At 36.7% G+C, this 18,445-nt stretch overlaps 1 protein-coding gene across 7 annotated transcripts in view; it reads right to left on the bottom strand.

Annotated features, from left to right (window-relative positions):
- GLT1D1 (glycosyltransferase 1 domain containing 1) overlaps positions 1-18,445 on the bottom strand; it is a 55,810-nt gene that overhangs the window by 36,939 nt on the left and 426 nt on the right. For 5 of the 7 annotated variants that reach the window (XR_003993654.1, XR_003993655.1, XM_030500752.1 and 2 more), the window contains exons 2-4: positions 10,985-11,133; positions 7,309-7,414; positions 2,138-2,189 (exon numbers count right to left, since the gene is read on the bottom strand). Coding sequence is in view for 5 of the 7 variants with exons in the window: in XM_030500752.1 (XP_030356612.1) it covers positions 2,138-2,189; positions 7,309-7,414; positions 10,985-11,133 (307 nt within the window). In the remaining 2 variants the exon portion in view is untranslated. Of the gene's footprint in view, positions 1-2,137; positions 2,190-7,308; positions 7,415-10,984; positions 11,134-11,633; positions 11,846-17,327; positions 18,301-18,445 lie in introns of those variants that run through there. The other 2 variants (XM_030500755.1, XM_030500756.1) reach the window with 2 other exon arrangements.

Genomic DNA, 18,445 nt, shown 5'->3' with positions numbered 1-18,445 from the left:
TTCAAACTCATCTGGAATACAGATCATTATAAATACTGTATTATGTAGTTCATAATTAAAGATAATTTATCCAATGTAACAGAAAAGAATTTGTCAGAAGATACAACCCTTGAGCACAGTGCAATTGCTTATATGTTCGTAATTTAAATTCTTAATTGACCATCTAACTAATAAAGCACACATTAGAGGAATAATGCAGTTCACATTAGAGTGAGTTAATACGTAAAAGTGTTAATATTCAGTTACCTCAGTATGGAAAGATGTATTCTTATTCTTCACTGTTTGAAAGTAAATGTGTGGCATTTGCTCTCACCCTTTACATGAAGATAACAGCTAGAAAAACAACGCAAACCCCCAGCATTTAAGACACAGGTCAGCAGCTGGTATTTCAGTTCAGGGCTTGACAGACTTGCCTCCAATTCCCAGTCTGCTACAGACCCTCTCCAAAACACTGAGAATAGGCCCAAAGCACAAAAATGTTTAGGCAAAATCAATCAAAGTCAAATACTTAAAAACATTTGAGGTGCTGAATTCAAAGGGATTTCAAAGTCCAAGTTTGGTTTTCCTCCTCATACTCTGCTACTTTTGTCTTTTTCTAGCATAAGACCTATGACAGAAGCTGAACCTTTCAGGTTTACCCATCATGAAGTTAATGTTAGTAATTATTAAAACCAAGTTAAATTTGTAATGTAAATAGCAGATCCTATGTCTGCCCAGGTATCCTTCTACTGCAAATAATTTAAGAAATAAAAAAATCAACTCATGCTGAAACAAAGTATTGAATATTTATTTGAACTGTTGTACAAGCTCCACTCTATCTGATTTTTTTTTTAAGTAAGGGCGTATTAATGAGTTTGTATTATAATGCAAGTTAGAACTGAAGAGATACCAAGCAGTTAGTTTCTACTTCTTGCATTTATTGTTCAGCTTCAGCTGGTGTTTCATAAGATGAGGTGAGCGGAGCTAACAAGTAGTGGCAGCTGGAAGAGGGTGGTCCTGCCTGGTTCTTTTTATCCCAGAGTGTTGCCCCTTACTGTCAGCCAAGTAGTTACTGCTAGCCCTTCACTGGATTCTGGTGCTCGCTGCAGTTCTCTGTGATCCGGTACAAGTTTTAAGCCAAGAAGTTAGTTAGAAAGCTAACCTTGCACAGAAAATCAGCAGGACTTGCAAGCTAGATCAGCAAGCCCTACTGCCTGGTGTGGAGTTTTTCGCAGGTCACTAGTGCAGCCTGACACTATCTATGGTCCTCAGAAACCAGGACTGAGCACTGTCTACTTCAAGGATTTGTCTCAATTTTCTCCACTGGCAGTCTGTTGGCCCAGTTGGCCCAGGAAAATGTTGGCCCAGTCTGTTTTCAAACAGGAGCATCAGATGCTAAAAATAATTGCACTGAATCTCTGAAGTAGACTTGCAATACAGCAGATGTAATGGTACCTACTAAATGAAGACAAAGTGAACAAACCGTTATTACTCCCAGTTCTTTGCTAGCTAAATGATCTCCCTCAAAAACACTGCCAAATGTATTTAACTACTATACTATTGGATGAAAATAATTTTATTCAGTGTTTTTTCCATGTATTATTCAGCACAGTGTGTTTCCTGATATTTATGTGCTGCATATTCCTCAAGGCCTGGTCAACAGGGCTGTATATCACATATTGCTGGGCTTAGCATAAGTTCAGTTTTACCGTTGCATTTCACCTTAAGAACTTCATTCTATTTCCAGTGTTGACAAAACAAATATTTTCAAATTATTCTTCCTAATTCTTTATTGTAAGGAAAGCTGTTTATTGGAATTTTAGCAACATAAAGTTTATTAAATGATGCAAAAAGAAACAATATATGCATACGGATGGCATCAGGAGAATCTCGATAACAGCAGCAATGATTAGTTTTAAATGTTAGAGAGAAACATTTCCTAAACTGCTGTATACTCTTTTCAAATACTAAACAGCTTCTAAATGCCAGATCTATCTGACCTGTCGAAGGAAATAAATATGAAATGCTTTCTGTGAAAGGAAAAACAGGAATAAAGAATATGAAGATTATTGCAATTCTCTAGTATTATTTAGAAAACATTTTAGGAGAATGCATAGTTACTAATACTATAAGCATCACCATCATCATGTAAACATACCCACTCTGCTGCTGCCAGTTCCTTCATTTTCACCGTGAAAGCCACTGCAAACCTAGTTAAATGGACAAAAATAGTAGGGAACATCTGCTTAAAGTGTTTAAATGTAAAACCAGGAAAATACTTCAGAAAAAATCTTTGTAAGAACAAAGAGCATTATTATAGATGAAAGACAGAAAGCAGGCTTTCTATTTGTTTTACCAGAAAATACTGGTGAAACAAATGGTATCTCTTCAGGCTTTACAACTTAGAGCTCTTGCGGAGTTAAAGTGAGGATTTCTTAAAGTAAGAGAAAACCCAAATAATGGGAACATACCCCCATTTTCTGATTAATATGTACAGCTGCAGTAGTGAGTTAGCATTTCCTGTTTCTACATCATTACAAGCTACACTAGCCTTCTTCCCAACCAGGAAGCTAGGTAAGAAGGGATCTTAAGTCCAGTTACTTTCATACTATTGTTTTTCTGGCAATACCCAGCCCCACTGTTTGCAACTCATTGCAACTGAGTTTAATTCAAATGAGCAGATGGCTTTTTTTTTTTAAACCTTTCCCCAATGTTCTCTCCTTCTTCCTAAGTAGTCAAAGCTGTCAATGAGCAAGAAACATTTGAGAGACCAAAATGTTATTCTTCAGGAAAAATACCAGAATTAATTAAACTGAAAAAGAAGAAAGATGATCCGGTGACTGGGCTTCAACTCTGAAATCTCAGAGACTTCGGACACTCAGCTCTGTGGCTCTGAATGTTATGCACCTGCAGTGTAGATGAAATTTGCAGTGCTGAGTTAAACTCCTCTATAATAAATAGGGAAGAATTGGGTGCCCAGAAATTAGATTTACCACAGTCATCATTTCAGGCAAAGAGACCATTACCCTAGCCAGACATAATACTTATAGAAGGGCACTCTGACTGTTCTCTGCTTAAGATTCTTCTTTGCTATGAGAAGGGTGTTTAAATGAAAGAACTGTAGAACAGTGTATGAACACCATCTACTCCTCCTCTATAATATATACAAATGGTAACACCAACATATATGAACAAGCAAACCAAAATGTACTTGAATAACGCAATGGCTAGAGTTGTCGTCTGGCAGCAAAAAGAGAATTTTAATTCCCAAGTTCACCTCCACTTTTTCTCTTATGGCTGTTTATAATGGCTCATCTGGACTTCTACTTTTGTGACTTTGTGAAATGCACACTATCATTTCACATAATGGAATAGTTACATCAGAGACCATCTAAAAGCAGCATTAATAGGACTGGTTTTCATTTTTGGGTTTCTCAGCACAGAGAGACTTCAGCCACAAAAGCCAGATTTTTAAGCAATCTAGATAAACAAGTTATTCTTAGTGGGAGGTTGGTCTAATACCAAGAAGTCATGTGAGATATTTTTATAGAGTCAGAGTTAATAAAGAATCCCTATTCAGAAGAGATCTTAAGAACATGCTGGGCTTTAATGTAGCTTTTAAGTTGTGATGAAATATAAACACATGCTTTGACTTTTCTTACATGGAATTTGGAACCACAAATGGGACCATTTCTGAAGACTATCAAGAATGTGGAATAGAAATGTTTGAACACCTCCTTCATACGAGACATAAAATGTCTGCTAAGCAGAGTTGGTTTTTTTTTAACTGCTTTTATAGATATTGAATATAAAACATATCACATATTACACTTCTTATTTGGTGTTTCATTTTCATAGATGGAATGTTTCTGTCCTGAGCCGACCCTACGACACCTCAATAGCTAGAGATGAAGCACATTGCTAAGTCACCACCAGAACAGTGCTTTTCTGTCGGAGGCGTTATAATTTGGGGACATGAAATTACAATCATTCGTTAGAAGTCACATAAATGCCAAATTATAACTCCTACTTTTGTTTGTTGAAACAAACCTTATTCCAAACCTTATTCCCACACATTTGTTTTGTCGTATCTGCTTTATGGTACTAAATGAATTTCATATATACAACTTCACAGCTTTAAGGTTATTAAAGCCTTTGAAATGCTTGTTTTGTCAAGTTGCACATGCTCCTCTTCCAGTTTTTGCAATTACACTTTCAATACATCACATTAACAAGCAGAAAAAACTCTGTTTCTCCCAAGTCTACAAAACCATTCCATAGAAAAAAAAATACCCTAGAGAAGTACAACTACCATTTAGAGGAATTTGATTAAAAATGAAACACTCATAAAGCTAGACAGTGTTCAATACTTTGTTTTATGGAATATGGTGGTATATTGTACTGGACAAGTAATCTACAATTCATGATACTTTCTACTTAGAACCCTGGAATCAATAAAGAAAAAACCAAAAAAATCAATGTTTCATTTAATAACTATGCAATGAATAATACTAGTGATAATACTGGAGAAGAGATACATTCAGAATAAGTTCTAGAAAACTGAATTACTTTTCCTGTAGCAGAGAAAATATTATCAACTGAATAAAGATGCAGTAATGTATTCTGAAACATCATGGACAATCCATGCTACTAAGCTATACTTCAAGTTCCTAACTTAATTATCATTAAAAAAACCCCAAACTTTCAGTAAAGCAGTTTTTGCACAAGGTATATTAGTTATACTTGTGACAGATCATATTTTAAACACAGAACTGGATCAAATAGGCACCCAGAGATTCTGGTTTTATATACTTTTCGTTTTGCAAAGTGCTGAAATTTAGCTGACACGTTAGATACCTTTTTTCTCTTCCTTCAGACCTGTTTAAAGAATAACTTCTGATTATCTGATAACAAAAGCAAACAGGTATATAAATTTTGTCTTGAATAGGTCCTTAAGTTGTTTTTCAACTACAAGCCACACTAAGACGTAAGAACATGCCCTAATGATTTTTCAATAAGCGTGATTAAGTGCTGTCTTTAAAATCTGTTTACACACCACATTTTATAGGGCACAATAGACAGAACACCATATCTATGCCAGTGTTAAGCTAGCTAATAACAGCTAGAACATAGAGTGGTATTGGCAAAGGTAAAACTACGAGATACAAGCCTGCTCCAGATTCTGTATGCATTTCCTCATTGCTAACATGAACCAAAATCCATACTGCCGCAGCTGAACCACTGTAGTTTTATCTGCCTTAGCTAGAATGCTGTGATGAACGAACAGAGATAGTATCCTGATAAAGTGCTGTTCAGCAAAGTATTTAAGTTCTCCTAAAATAAATACGCAAGCAGTACCACTGGATTTGATAAGATGTTCCAGATGCTTAAATTTTATCTCACCTTGTACACTTGGGGACCCCTTCGCTTATGTAGAGCTCAATTCTGGAGTGATGACTCTTCAGAGTACTCAAGTCACCAGAAGCTCAGGCACAGTATAGTCCATGAGGCTGAGTGACCTGCTGTAGCAACTTACTGCCACCAAGAAGACATCCTTCTCGTATCCTTCCACAAGCTGACTTTTCTTATTAAAGGGGTAGAAAACTAACCCAGAAAAAAAAAAGCCAATTTTACAGCATTTAGTGAGTTAAACCTGCTCATAAAGCAGTCCAATCCTGGCACAAGGAGGAGTGGATCACACAGCCACAAGCAAGAGAAAGGAGAAGGAGAGCAAGAGAGGTAGCAGTAGCGCCATCCCTGCCATCAGTGAGCTATTATGCTGGCTACACATGAAATTATAACATTAGCCTCTATCTCAATAAGACTTAAACTATTTCTTGAATTAATGTCATCCACTGGAATCTTTACATATGTAAAAAGCTTTAGTTTCCAACAAGAAAAGGGCTTACTGGCCGACCATGGACATGATCAAACACTGCTGAAGTCAAGCAAAAGGACACTTCTTTTCTGGAGATGTTGACACAATGAGGAATGCTTTTTGGTTCTTAGTCACTCTCTCTGATTTCTTGAACTACGTTTGATGACTACACTGACACGTCACTAGAAATTTTATGGACTTTAAAACACTCTGTGAATACTCCCTTGTCAAGTCACCTAAAAAATTGAGAAAATTTGCTTAAAGACATTTTTCAGTCTGCTTCTTTGTTCACGTATCTAGAGAAAGGATCACATTATCGGGGTGGGGGGAGGGAAGAACAGAAGCTCTTTATACATGAGTCATCTGCTTTTCTATCAAGCACTCTGTCAACAAGCTAAATGCCAGGCCTCCAAGAAAGAGGTTTGATTCTGTGATGAACAGGACAAACGCCAATTATTTTTAGTTGTCATCTCACTTAAGTGTGCTGGGCACCTTGGCCTGTATGTGCATAAAATGTTAATTCCAATACAGAATGTTTTATATGTTTGAATATATGTAATGTAAACCAGAATTTACTAAGAAGCAAAGGTTTAAAAAAAGAAAAAACTTGGTGCAACATTTAGCACTTCTGGCACAGGGCCTTGGCAAACAAGGGTCCTACCTTGTTTAGGTTTCTATCACTACACTAAGATTTAATGAGAATATTCATACCTCCACCACTAAGAAATATTTGCTATTTAAATAATCAGACCTCCACCACTAACTCACCATTAACCACCTCCACTAAAGATTCCCTATTTAAATACCAAATATCAGTCGTTTCATGGCCAGAATAGTTCTGTACAAATGAGAACTGTATGGATATTATTTGAGATATTTAGATGTGCATTTCTTTACCTAAATCTCTGCAAATATCAATAGTCTAAAATAATTTTGGTAAGAAATATAAACTTGATTTCATAGAATTGTGTCCATTACAAACATGTCAAATAAACCACAGTCACATTGCTACAGTGTAGAGTTATACTAACCATCAAAGGCTGCCTTTATAACTTCTACCCATAAAGTAGATTATTCTACAGAGCAATATGCTACCAAATCCTGGGTTAAGTATTCTTCCTATTACTCTCATTTCTTTTACCTGCCTTAGAATTTTACATCCTAATCACATGCATAGTTCTATTATTCTACAAAACAGAATTCAGTAGGCAAAGCACAGGATTAGTTAGTAAGAGCACATATTTCATTAGCTTTTAATGGAATTTGAATCGTTTTGAAAATTCACAACCCAAGAGACCAAGTTTCAGCAATATCTCTGCCAATTCTTACATGGACAAATACAAGGAAATACCAAATGAATAGACTGCATACAGACTATGTTTTATGAGGAAAAATATCTGCCATTACAAAAATGCAATTTCTTGTCATAAACCCTCCATGCATGGTTTTACCTGGCTTCTTCCAGCACTGCTCCCATTACCCGATGTTTCTCTTCACATTTGACATCTTCATTTACATCTGTCCCACCAAAGATGATTCCAAAAGGAATTCTGCTACCTGCAAAGCAATGACTACAATGAGAAGTTGACCAACATAGAATCGTAGAATGGTTAGGGTTGGAAAGGACTTTAAGATCATGCACTGGTAATGATTAGACAGGAACATTAAGTATAAAACTATATTGATAATACTGTATCATGTATGTAAGCAAAAGCTTTGAAAAGGAAACCTGGAGAAACTTGACCTTTTATGGTTTAGGCACTGAAAAAAACTCATACAATAACTACACTTTCACAGCGTGTCATCTGCTGTGTCTCTGTGAGATGTTTCTTTGCCTTTTCTATGCTTACTAAAAACAATCAATTAGTTTCTACACTTGGCAGCCCACCAAACAGCGTATATATTTTAAATGCTATTCACATTTTAATAAGATGCAGTATTGCAAGGTTTGGTCTTAGGTAGCTAGTCTCAGCCACTCATTCACTGCCCCCTCCAGCATTCCAATGCAGAAGTTTGGGTAACCATCCTGCAAAGCTAGTTACTGATTTTTTTTTTATTATTTTCTAAATATTAACTTCTGAAGCCAGTTCTACTGCTGCAAAAAATGTAGATGGAGCTGCACCACTGGAAAAGGCCACCAAATTAAATAAGGCAGTATATGTGAACCTGCAACAAATGCACTGTTTTGCCTGATCCCATCCCAGAAGATGGATCTGTGTTTATAATTGGTTGTTCCAAGATCTTCTGTGATCACCTAAGTTAGGGAGTTGTTTTACAATGCCTTACAGTGCTCAGAGGGTATAAGTAGAGGAAGACATGTTGGCTGTGAGACAGTCTGTCACAAGGCCGTATCAACATTCAAGTTTTAGAGTATCAACAAAATTATACATATCCTAGTGGCGTCTGCTCTCTGGTAAAAGCCCAGTTCTGATACATGGCATCAGAATAAATTCATATTTGTATAAAGGTAAGGCCACCAGAACAGGTACTGTAGCACTTCTATGCTAACAGTTCCTAGACTTACATGGACATGGCCAAAGGTTACTTAGAGGAAAATAGAAAAGCCAATAGTAGTGCAAGATACTCCTTTCTAATAGTATTTCTTTTCAAGCCAAGTTATTTTTAGTAACTGACAAGCTACTAGTAATGTTCTCCCCTTAAACTAATCAAGATAGCAGACAATAACGTTTACTGTTGATTGTTTCAGCACTGAAACCAATTAAGTGGTCAGTTTTACACCACATTAAGCTAACAAATAACAGCCTCGTGGTGGCTAATTACTACATGCAGAACATTGTTTTAAATTCCAAACAGGACTGCAGTTTTGCAAAAGCAGCAGTCTCCAGTAAGGCAGTCTACAAAACCCGTCATGAAGATGACCAGTTTTGTGGATTCTGCAGACTTCTCTTAGCTGTAACAGATGAAGCCAAGGTTTCCTTCTGATTGTGAACAAGAGTAGGCAGTTAGTCCATATTGCCACTACATACTGTGTACCAAGAAAGGCAGAAAATATGCTTTGTTTTTTCACTTTTGCTATCAGATGGAAGGGGAGAGGGATCAGTTAGTAGCCAACACTGTCCTCAGCACTGGACCAACAACCAGGTGTGAGGGCTTGCTGTGTTAGTGCAGGTTCTTCTTTTTGAGAGATGATATAACTGACCTTGAATGTTCATGGCTGTGGAAACTATTGGTGACACTTTCTATAAATACCCACAGTGTCTTAAGGAGTTGGAGAGAAATGATAGGTTAAATTCAAGGAGCTCTTATAATTCATGATTAAAATTAATGGTTAAAATCAAGCATATAAAGAAATCTTAAAGCAAATGAGGAACATAATAAATATGTCGATAAAAATAGAAAAGGTACTCTATGTTTCCCATTTATATTTAAAAATTAAGTGAGCTTTAAGATGAGGGTTTATTAGCATTGCTAATTGCCTCATTACTAAATGAAAGAAACAAAAAGAAATGAAAGACTAATTGCCATTCTACCTACTTAAAGACTTTCTTCGGCATTTTTAGATATTCTACTCTAATGTTTGTAGGTTATTTAGGTTTAATCTAAGGTTTGTAGGAAAGCACCACAGCACTAATCTTCAACAGGCTGACTTTCTGTAATTTCTTGTCTCTCTAATAAATAAAGTAAATAACTACTGTCATCTATTACATGTGTTGATCATACATCCCCAATTGTATAAACAAAGTCTCCAGAATAAGGCCCAAAAGATCAGTAGTATGGTACTAATGGCAGTATGGCCGTACTCACTGAATTTCTTTAAGGTATTTCATAAAATAGAGGGTATGGAAGAATATATATTCCAGGAAACAGGAATGTCCTCTGAACCACTTTTTTCCTCCAAGAAGTCTACAATAACTTTTATACCTTGACTAGGATCATCCCAGCTATCATACTATTTACTGCCTTGTTTTTCAGAGATTTCTTTTATTTTTCTTTCAACTATTGCAGATGCTTTTTGGAACAGTGTGACTGTGATTTATTTAAATTACTGAGCTTTTGTAAATCATTCAAATATCAAGCTTTGCAGGTCACTTGCAACTTTGAAAAGCTAACAGCAACAGCACTCAGACAATGCTATGCAAGTCAAAACTGCAATAAAGTTTTACAGTAAACATTTAAAATCCAACCTTCTTTTTTATTCCTTAGCAAAAAAAGAGACAGTTCTCAGACTTTCCATAAGCCTTTTCCAAAACAATTCTAGGTCTTGTCACAAAACCAATCATCTCTATATTCCAACATGAGAAGTCTTAATACATATGTTAGCAGAGATCATCTCAGAGAATTACTTTCTTTATTTGTATTCTAGGGTCTCTACCGGAATCAGAGCTTCATTGTAATACAAGATACACTTGCATATCAGACGTAGCAATTCAAGCTTTCTTAAAACCCACCAGCACAAATTGCAGGGGGACTGAAGTGTGAAAACCAGCACAACAAAACTTACACTGAGATCTGATGGAAGTATCAAATTACTTGTCTTTGTCCAAGTGAATAGATTTGTACAATACAGAGATGATCTCAAAAATGGATCCACACTTGCAATTTCAGTAGGTGACTGTCTGTAATTTTGAAAGCCAGTGCTTCTAGTGTATCATTAATGTCAGGCTAAAATTTTGTGCTATGTGGCTAGATACAATAGAAAATTTTACTATTTGTCTGATAACACCCTGTCTCCTACAGTATAGCTGGCATGAATGACATCTTAAAGTTATTTCATGTCCAAAAAACCCCTGACTCTTTTTTGAGCAGAAAAATCAAATTAGCCTCTCTACTTTCCATTTGACCTCGGCTATACTTAGCCAAACCATTGTCCTCTGAAGGAACACATTTGCTGAAAGTATCTTAATGTTAATATAATGCTCTTATCTTAATGTAGTTAAAGTACTTAATTATGAAATGCATTATGTGCTTTAACAGTACATTTATTTAGTTCTCTCCTCTCTGGATCAGATCTCCCACAGAGAAAGATTTTCAGTATTTCTGAACATTCATTAAAGTGGATAAACAGAATAACTACAGTATGTGTGGGTTTATACATTTATAGTCATTCTCTTCTCTTTCAGTACCTTTTTAAGAGGTATTTTTATTGCAAAATAGAAAGAGGATTACCTTGCAGAAGTCTGCCTCCTTTGTAAAGATGAATAGCCAGGGCTCCATCAAACTTGTCTGTGGAGGTTAGGCTTGCTATTTCAGTTTGACTTTCATACATGAAAGCATCTTTAAGAACACAGATGTGACCTGCAGCATGTAGATGATTCCTTCATTATTGGAACAAATAGGAAAAGAATTAAAAAAAGACATTATTAATATTGTAGGCATGCTAATATATTAAATAAGCCTAATAAAAATGTTTTTCCTTAATAATTTTTGTCTGACATTCACATTTATGCTCATTTTGTTCAAGCAACCATGGAGCTATTCACAAGGTTGGTCTTTTTTTTCCTGGAAAATATTTGTTACCTTCACCATTGTGAAGCCACAGGCACACTCCCAAGCAACACAGTCTGCATCCAGTTTAAAGCCCAAGCCTACAACATCACCTCTGGAAATTAGCAGAAGTGAAGTACAATCAGGATCTTTCCTGATTGAGCTTCAGCTTAATATGCTGAAAAGACTCCTTTTGAATTGAGTGCGTTAGACTTTGCCTTAGAGTTTCTCAGATTCTTGTTCAGGAGAAAGGTCACCGAGTGAAAAAAGCACAAATACATCCAGCTGATCAATGCTATTGAAAACACAGCATATGCAAATAAATGAATACCTAAATAAAACTGGAGAGTTGAAATTGTATTCCCTTTTTGTTTGATTGTGGCTTTAATTGCTTCTTGTCTTAGTTTACCCCTTTGTAAAACAGGCACAGGATAATTGAAGTATAAGAAAAAAACCCACACAAAAGTAATTACACAAATAATTTCACAGTCTTTTGTAAACATCTCAATTGCTAAAAAGGAAAAAAAAGAAAACCCAAACCAATACAAAAAACCACCCAAACCAACAACACACCACCACACCCCCTTAACTTACATATTCATCCTTATGGTTCCTCATATTAAAACATTGATTCAAAGACTGCCAAAGTCAAGCGACTAATTGACTACAGGGAGCTTTACTTTAGGCATTTTTGTGAGCGCTGTTTTAGTCTTTTCTTTATACCCAGGCTCACAATTCCTCCCACCAAAACCAGAGTCATTTATCAATGTTTCCAATGACATCAGCCAAAACCCACGTTTTTGAGAAAATCCATTATTTTGATAAAAACTAGCACACTCTATCTGCTGACATGTACTGTTTACATTTTCAGTATTATAAAAAGACCACAAGAATGCTTTCTGCTTATTATGTATTGTTCCAGTTGATTTATTTCTCATAGCGTATTAATTGTTCTGGCATTAAAATCCTGCTAACTCAATAGCTTCTTGGATAATGTCGGCTCTTCCATTTCTTGATCATTTTATATCCTCCCAAGGAATGTAATTTTCTGTCCTGCAGAAGTTAGTCATTACTGCAGAAATTGGTGCTAAAAATGTTGTAAAATGTCTTGAGGCCTTGGAAGGAATGTATTAGCACTATATCAGACAGAGCTCCATTGGCACAACATATGGTGCTGTATTTCTCTTATTCTAAGAAGAAACTCATTTTACTTTTAACTTCACCATTTGAAACAAGACCAATAAATTGTAATAAGTACTAATAAAAATAACATACAGCCAGATTGTAAGCTCCTTATTTACACTGTTGAGCAATTATTTACATCAGTTGTCCCATGAACTTGTTCCAAGTACCTGCCTGCTTTTTGAAAGAGGCTCTCAATTTATAACTAAGTAATGATGCCCAAATCTCACAGCTGTGGAAAGAAAATCTCTCGGGCAAATAGTCGGGATGCTCATGCATGCACTCCATAATTTCACAGGTGCTCATTAAATAGTCTAAAAGATTTTTTTCCCATCAGTATTGCAATTACCATAAATCACTATCATGTACAAGCAATATGTTTGCATATTACAATTAATTTGAAAATAACTCTCTCAGGACATCAGGAATCAAGAAACTCTGCTAGGAATGTCGATCTAAAGCATCCTTCTTTTTTTTAATACACTGAGAATGAATACTACTTCTTTTCTCCACAGTTTCCACAGCTCCAAATCTCACAGCTGAATGGCAGCTGTTTCTGCAGTAAACAGAGGGGGACTCCCTCAAGTGTTCCAAGGCTCACAAATTGTGTTTTACCTCTATTACTTCAATTTTTTTGCTATGCATAATGACTCAGGAGCATGTAAAAAATTTGCATATAGCTTAAGAAGGAAAAATTATCAAATTATTCCCAGAATCATTCAAATTCCCAGATGTAAAGAGGCCTTAATCTCATAAACATACTATTGAGCTCAACATGATTAGTCACAGGCTTCAGATTATGCATCTATGGAAATATATGTGCATGGAAGCAGAGTTATTGGGTAGTATTTAAGTACTGAAATTTGCAGTGATATTTTCATATTTTCTAAATGACTTTTCATCTTTATAATAAAAAAAAGCAGATTTTCACACATATGCTGTTATCAAGGAACATGATAAGAGGGTGCTGCAAAGTTATTGCAGATTTTTTTCGAAGGCTGATCTGTCTGCGAAGTCACAGATGTCCCTGAATCAAGCCAAGACAGAAGAGATACATTACCCATCCTTCCTCCTCCTGGCAACTATGTATTCACATTATTTTGCCATTTCATAAACAAATACTTTCTGGACGAAAAATAAAAATGAACATTCACAGTCTCCTGCTGTCTGTGAATCTAAGATAACACTGAAAATGCTAAATCTCATGGCTACATTTTCTCTCCATCACAGTGTTTGTGTGTGGTAGATAAATTTCCGAGTGTCTTACCAACCACTGATTATTGCTTGATATAGAATTTGCCTTGCTCTGCCTTATCTTTCCTTTCTACTGAAACTCTCATGGCAGCCAATGCCACTGCTTAGGGATATTAATGTTTCTAAAATGGAGTTCCAGATTTTGGGTGTTATACTAGGAAGTAACCAAACAGAGAAAACTTCAGTCATTCCATAAGTTTGAAAGGTCATTTCTTAGAGTACATTATATTAGTCACTGCTTACACTGTGATACATGTACACATCTGCACAGTGAACAAAATATTTCCCAGCTCCACTGATTTTAGTATTCATGGAAGTAATATATTTTGTTACATTTTTTACACTCTTTGGAAATCATGAGGCTTATAAGTGAAACTTGTGTCTGCTCTGGATCTATACCATCTGCAGAGAGATATTGCCAAAAGGTACAACCATTTTCTGACATGTTTTCATTTCATTAAAGATTTTTTATAGAAAAACATTTTTCTCTAACACGACTATGATGTTTTATAATCAACCTTCAACCTGAATCTGCAGTTCAGAGGTCTTCATATACAGAAACAGTTTTACAGTTCCAATCATAGCATGGCTGAAGCTAAGACACAAGTGAGCAATAAGTATGTTTTACTTCTAAAGTACTGTAGTTTTGAAACTTGCTTTATTTTCTGTGACGTGTTCCTCTCAGAAACAGTTATGTTCTAATTTTCAACCAGTATTTCAATGGAATTACTTGCAGGCAAAGAATGTTTGACTTCCAGAAAGTTCCTGGAACTGTACACTGACACATCTTGAATGGCATAGAATAGGCTTAATCAAAAAATATTAATTATCTCTTTCCCTAGGCTGTCTAGTCTGTAAAGCAGCTATGCATCAACTACTGTTAATCTATAGAGCCCAATTCAAAGCTTATAAAGCGAGCAGTCATTTCCACTGCCTTCCTGAAACTCAGCTATAGCTGAATACTCACAATTCCCACCGAAGCTGATCAAACTGCAAGAAAACCTTGAAACCCCGCTCAATCTTCTCTGTTTGCATTGTTAATTATCTTTTTTCTTACTTGTTAAAGCAAAGCATTCTTCATTTTATTTCTCTCTCAAACAACACAGAGAAATTGTGTTGGCACAAATGAAGTACAAATAAAATCCACTGTGAGTAAGAACAGAAATTAAAAACGTGAGTGAAAACGGTAAGAGAATCCTTCTGAAGTCAGTAACTGCCCTTTGGAAGGACAAAATAACTCTGCAAAGTTTATTCCTGCCTTATAAATAGGTCTAGCCATGTAAAACATTTTGGGATGCAACATACATCAAGTGTGGGCCAAGTAAATGACTGCATCTCAGCTCCGAAGGTGGAGGATGAATGCCTGCCTTGCAGCTGCCTGCTCTGGGAATGGCCATGCAAACAACAGCAGGAATAAATTTGCACAGCATCTATGCAAACTGATGTAAGTAGGTGAAAGACCTCTTGTGATCTATCATGAAGAGAGGAGGATCTCCTGCTGTACAAGTGCTCTTCTGTATGATTTTAATGGTGGCAGATAGGGTAAGACTAAACAGAAGAAAAGTTGCTGCTCAGAATTACTCCAATAAATGTCTAAGCTGAAAAATAATTGCAAAGAGGAATGATAAGCATTATTGAATTTGTGGGTTTAATTTTTTTGCAGTTGATTACCTGGAGATTTACAGAATGGTGCTCTCAACTCTCCCATTTCAAATGAGAACTGAAACCATCTCTCCCTCTCCAAAAAATATTTAATTATTGACAAAACACTTAATCTAGATCTTTCTAATTAACCAATTAATTCAAGATTTCTACTCCTCCTTACTACCAAGTAATAAAAGATGAACAGAACATTTCAAGGAGCAGAGAAGATTCATTTATTTTCTTTCCTAACACCTTCTTTGATCTCATTTCTAAGGCTTAAGAATGACAACCTAACCAAAGACTTTTGCTTAGTGTTTTATTCTCTACTCATTGCTCATAGTTTTTAAGGTGATTAAAGATTATGCACACCAATACATGAATAAAGCCCACAGTGCATTTAGTATATCACTTGTTTTAGCAAGCTGATTTCTAGCCAAATTAGATTCTGGTCAGTTTTGTCACCAGTTACTTTAAACTCAGGAAATTAGTGTTTTCTTTATGAAAAGATGAAGCAGTTATAGGAACAGCTGTAATATCATAAACATGGTACACCCAGTGATATTAAACCATAAATCTATGCTGGCAAGTGTCCAACCCGGAGACAACTTCATTGTTTCATTTATACTTACCAAAAGCTGAAAAAATGTGAATACATTCATAAGCATGTACTCAGATACAACTGAAGCCCATTATTAATTGAAATATATATTTTCTATGCACTAACACATATGCTACAAAGGCTACCATATGAGCCTTAGGCAAGGCAGATTAGCGTAAGAAGTGACATTCCCCAAACTTTGGCCATTCACAGAATCATAGAATCTTATGTAAAATTTATTATTTTTAAATGGCATAACGTCTTAAGAAAACCAGTATTAGATGGAAGTATCTGCGTTGGATGGTTTTAGTGATAGCTGTGACTTGACTAGCCTTTTAGTCAAGAAGATGGATTTAATTGCTAGCTAATACTCTTTACTCGTTTGCCTTATCAGACTTCTTTACTTTTCCTGAACAGGCTCATTTATATTATTACGACTAATAGTATTTATGGTAGGTGATAAGACAGCAACTGAATATGACAAATTACTGACTTTCAAACACCATTTCTGTTAGAATCCTTTATCCACCTTTATTGTGAACATGAATTGACTTTTCACTCATTGTTTTCTTTCTGTTGGAAGGTGCATGAGAAAGCAGCATCCACTTTGTACACAGTATGCCTATAAAGCAAGAGGATGCTAAAGCAAGTTGATGTACTCTACACAGATCACTGCAGATGTGTTCACATAGCTGCAAATGATTGCATTAACATGATAATATGTTAAACCATCTGTCAACTGAGATGTTGCATATCACCAAATCTTTCATACTAAAACACATTATCTCAGGCCACCATGCAGGAGTCACAGCTGGAGAAGGTTAACCAAAAGTGCTCATTACCATGATTCACATAAGGGCACCTTGCTAAACCACTATGTCTTGATAGAGTATGCTTACATGATCACGGTCCGTTCCAGTGTAATTAAAAAACAATTTGAAATAATATGTGGACATTTGTTTTTGTGTGTTACTCAGGCTTGGCTTACCTAGAAATAATGCAAAACCTGCTTTCCCCTAGATGATTTCTGAATGGCTCCACAGTCTAAATGTTTGTCTGACTTTCAACAAAGTTGAAGTGCAAGATGAAGTTAAGTGAATTTTAATTTTTAAAGGTACAAGAAATAACCTTATGGAAGAAGAATGAGCATTGACATCCCCAAGAATAACTAGGTTTGTATTATCCAGTGAGAGCAAAAGATAAGAGATGAAAGGAAATGCAGAATGCCACACAAACCACCACACAGAACTCTCTGCTGCTAAGCAGAGGTATAAAAATGTTATAACATATCTGTTTTATCTCAACATCTTATTAATACTTATTGTTTAGTAATACTTATTTACTCACTGTAAAATTCAGAAAACTTCAGCTTTCTCTGGTCTTAATGCTCCATTTGCTTTATACCTTCAACATCTGGGTGACCAACACAAAGCAGCAGGTATGTTCTACCATTATCTTATACAAAGCAGTAGCCCGGCACAAATCTAAGTCTGAACTCGATATGACATAACTGGTGCAAAAACTTAAACAATGTCAGAGGGCTATTTCTATGCATGACATTAAAAATGTGACACTATGCAGACTGAGGTCGGGGAAAACTTGTAATAGCAGAAGACTACCCTAGAAGGTGAATCCTAAGAGAAACAACTAAATTATGGATGACCAACAGGTGAAAAGCAACCAAGTCCTTATTTCATGCCTCAGGAGGTCAAAACCATTCTGAAATGTTTTCATTTTTATGGTATTTCTTTTAAACAACACTCCCATGCACAGCAAAGCCTTCAGAAATGCTGTCAGCTACATCCTTTTCCCAGGTCTCACAGAAAAAGTTAAATGGCAACATTAAGAATATTTATGCAGCTCTGTTAATCCAAACAATTTCAAAGCCCTACAGATTCCTGTCCATAACCCCCAATGGAGCCGCATGTGGAATCCCCACAGCAAGGGAGCTGACTGGAGTAGCTCTTGTCCAACTGCCGGTCTAGGACGGCTCCTGCACAGACCCTCATTTCAGAGCTCCCAGAGCCTCCTGTTCTTCGCATTGACTTCTCATCTCATCCTGGGCATTTCCCAAAGCGGGTAGTCCTTAGAAAAACCCGCTGCTCCACTAACACCGACTGTACAGGGGGTCTGTGGGGCGGCGGGTGAGAGGACCTCCACTCTTGGCTTGTGAGCCTGGGTCACCCTGCAAGTGCAAACTACTCTTGTGCACAAAACCTGCCCTGAGCAGAAACATCTCTGGTTTGGTTCTGAGCTTTCTCTGCTGGGGGAACCCCTCAGCTCCCCCTCTCCCTTACCCCCCAGTAACGGGGTCAAAGGCGGACACGTTGCCCAGGCTGAGCTGCTGCAAAGCCGCATCGGGGCCGGCCCCCCGACCACCCCCAGCCTGCAGGCCCCGGCCGGCACAGTCGGAGGGGCCCTGCCTCAGCGTTCGGCCGCGGCCCCCTCACAGACCCCGGCAGCCA

Source organism: Strigops habroptila, chromosome 11 (assembly GCF_004027225.2).
Source record: "Strigops habroptila isolate Jane chromosome 11, bStrHab1.2.pri, whole genome shotgun sequence".
Taxonomy (NCBI): domain Eukaryota; kingdom Metazoa; phylum Chordata; class Aves; order Psittaciformes; family Psittacidae; genus Strigops; species Strigops habroptila.
Note: the sequence above shows the minus strand (reverse complement) of the source record. Positions and strands in the feature narration are given on the sequence as shown.